Source organism: Panicum virgatum, chromosome 7K (genome assembly GCF_016808335.1).
Source record: "Panicum virgatum strain AP13 chromosome 7K, P.virgatum_v5, whole genome shotgun sequence".
In the NCBI taxonomy this organism is placed as follows: Eukaryota; Viridiplantae; Streptophyta; class Magnoliopsida; order Poales; family Poaceae; genus Panicum; species Panicum virgatum.
In genome coordinates, this window is record NC_053142.1 from 39,567,318 (window position 1) to 39,570,352 (window position 3,035).

General features: G+C 54.8%; 1 protein-coding gene across 1 annotated transcript; it reads right to left on the reverse strand.

Annotated features, from left to right (window-relative positions):
* Nucleotides 1–780: 780 nt before the first annotated feature.
* LOC120642533 (transcription factor MYB4-like) lies at nucleotides 781–2,789 on the reverse strand. Its single transcript, XM_039919105.1, has 3 exons — nucleotides 2,548–2,789; nucleotides 2,308–2,437; nucleotides 781–1,761 (listed from the first exon to the last, which is right to left on the reverse strand). The coding sequence occupies exons 1-3, from the start codon at nucleotides 2,678–2,680 to the stop codon at nucleotides 1,227–1,229; spliced, it is 798 nt and encodes a 265-aa protein (XP_039775039.1). The 5' UTR covers nucleotides 2,681–2,789; the 3' UTR covers nucleotides 781–1,226.
* Nucleotides 2,790–3,035: the final 246 nt, after the last annotated feature.

Here is a 3,035-nt window from a genome sequence, read left to right on the forward strand (position 1 = left end):
TTCAGTAAATGCCTTTTCAAACCTTCAACCAAAGGATAAATTCCTGGTCCTACACTCTGCTTGTCTACTCGGGCAACTCCTTTGACTTGACTAGCTAGAATATAATCCGGAGGTGTTCACATCTTGCTTTGGACCAATTAGCAATGCTTATTAAAAATATGCATTGTATATTCATTAAAAAAAATGATGTGATCCATACAGCGTATACGATCCAGATCATTAAGGGACCCCCTGTTGCGATGCTCATGAAACTGTCGGCGATAATTAGCAGTGTATTCCACTCATCTGGAACAGCTCAAAAGGCATCCTCGACAGTACAGTATCTGAACCCTCGCGTAAACAACGCATCAGGAGACCTGCTTGTACAATTGGAGACTGTTCTCTTCTCTATACATACCAGATCGAACAATTTCTTGCCGCGCTTTTCAAAAAGAAAAAAAAGGAGACTATTGGCATAGCTTAAACATGAAAGGCACAGGTTGGAATAGAAAATTGGCGGCGCCAATATGTATCTGTGAATCAGCATCGCACACATGTTCTTCGTTTACTTTTCCAGATCAAACAAAGGTGATGCAGAATCAATCAGGAGACAGCCAGATCTGCCCTTGGCTTTGTTTATCTGTAAATCACGCAAAAGAAATGCCCCTTTGGTTTGTCCCGGTCTCTGAACACCATGTTGTTCAGACTTTTCCTTAAAGGCAGTTACCATTTCACCTCAGCTGCGACAAAAGCGTGCACTGGAGAAGAACAGCAGATCGCAGGACATGAGCAGGACACGAGTTCAGCATTGGCATGATGTGATTTCGTAACCGAACAGGAGCAGCGTACAAGGTGAGCTGAAGCAACCAATTTGGTGAGGCACAGTCCATTTCCGGTGATTGCTATTGTACAAAGAAATCCGCACATCGTGCAAAAGAATTCTTCTCATCAGGACGCATAGGTTTCGATCACGGGTATCTTCTCGATCATCTTTATATACAAGAAGGTAAACAAGATCGATCAAAGTGGCTTGATTGGCACGTCGCGTTCTTCCTGCCTAATTCCGTCGTGGGCACTCTTTGTCTGTTAGATGCGTCCCCTCCGATGCCGCGATGCGAGATGACAACAAGAGAGAGAGAGAGAGAGAGAGAGAGAGAGAGAGAGAGAGAGAGAGAGAGAGAGAGAGAGAGAAAAGAACGATGAATCAATTAGCTGAGGAACTGGGTGAAAACTCTCTCTCTCCCTCTCTAAATCTGCGGCAATTCTTGTTGCACGTCGCCGGACTCCATGAACACTCTGAGCCAGTAGTCCATGTCGTCGGGGGCGGCGGCCGACGCCGAGGTGGCCGCGGCGCCGAACGCGTCGCAGGGCTCCATGGGGACGTCGAAGCTCTCGAGCGGCATCGACAGCGTCTCGGACCAGAAGCTCTCGTCGAACCGGAACTGCTCCTCGGCGTCCGGGCACGAGGTGAAGCTCTCCTCCTTGGGGAACCCGGAGCTCCCCGTGTTGCCCTGCTCCGTCACAGATGACTCGGTCACCGACGACGACGCGGACCGCTCGGGCGACACCGGCGCGGCGGCGGCGGCCGGCGGCGCCCTCCTCGCGCCGCCGCGCTTCACCGCGGGCCGGCGCTTCTTGCCGCCGGCGCCGCCCGCCGGCGCCTCGTGCGCCGCCACCTCCTCCTCCTTGGCGGGCTCGAGCCGCTTCTTGAGGTGCGTGTGCCAGACGTTCTTGATCTCGTTGTCCGTCCGCCCCGGCAGCCTGGCGGCGATCGCGGACCACCTGCGGCCAAAACAATTCAGACCTCGTCAGCGGCGCAGCTCTGATGAAAGGATTTCATTATCCAGCAGATGACATGTACTATCTCCGCTGCGTGATTTGATTCCCCACTACGGGAATCGCATCGCGCGCAGTTGTTTAACACCATGTCCATGTGCGTGTTTTTCTTTTTCACCGCGCTGAAATCTAGGCTCCGCAGGCAGGCAGCGGTGCTCGTCGCCCACACCACGAGAGCGAGAACGGCCAAAGGAGATGGAATCTCCGGCAGATCTCGCGCATCATCAGTGACGCGAATTAAACTAGTGACCAAGTGGCAAACACACTTTGATTTTCTTTCTCGTCGGCGACGAGGAGGGGGGGAGGGGGGGGGGGGGTGCGTGAGGATAATGTATTGTGCGCCCGCCGGCCCCACAGCCTTTGCCTTCCTTTCTTCTTTGCGCTTGAAGCAACAATCATTGCTCCTCCAATTTAGCAAAAACTAGAAAGGCAGCAATGCGAGAAAAGGGAAAGAAAAGGAGGCAGGATGCCAGGATCGGTGAGCAGCAGTACCTGTTGCCGAGCTGGTCGTGGAGGCGGATGATGGCGTCCTCCTCCTCCTTGCTGAAGTTGCCGCGCTTGATGTCCGGGCGCAGGTAGTTGATCCACCGGAGCCGGCAGCTCTTGCCGCACCGCAGCAGCCCTGCAGCAGCAGCACGTCTCGTCAGCGCTCTGCGGTCGCCGGCGAGGCACGCGGCGGCGGAAGAAGCAGGCAGGTCGCGGCGGCGGTCGGGAATGGGGGAGAAGGCTCACCGGCTTGCTTGGGCAGGGCGCGCCAGTTGCCGTGCCCGAAGCGCTGGATGTGGGCGACGAGGACCTTGTCCTCCTCCGGCGTCCACGGGCCCTTCTTGAGGCCCATCTTCTCGCAGCAGGGAGCCCTCCCCATTGCGGCCGCTCGATCTTCCTCTGTTTGTTTGTTGCGTTGAGGGGAGGGCAGGCAGAGGGAGGGCGTGTGCGCTCGCTTGTCTCTGGGGACGGGAGCACGGGGTCCTCTGGTCCTGCTGCAGGGCACGGGTATTTATGCTCGGCGCCGTAGCCGCTGCGGGCACGTGCGAAATGCCCCGCGCCGCGCAGGTTCGCGGAAAGTGGATCCCTTGAATGGGCCAAGGGGGCATAAAATTTCTCACTTCGTTTATGTTTTTTTCCCTTTGGGTTTTTTAACTGCTAGCGGTAGGAAGTACTCTCTCTGTCAAAAAAAAATAGACAAGTCAACAAATTAACAAGAAGGTAAAATGATTATA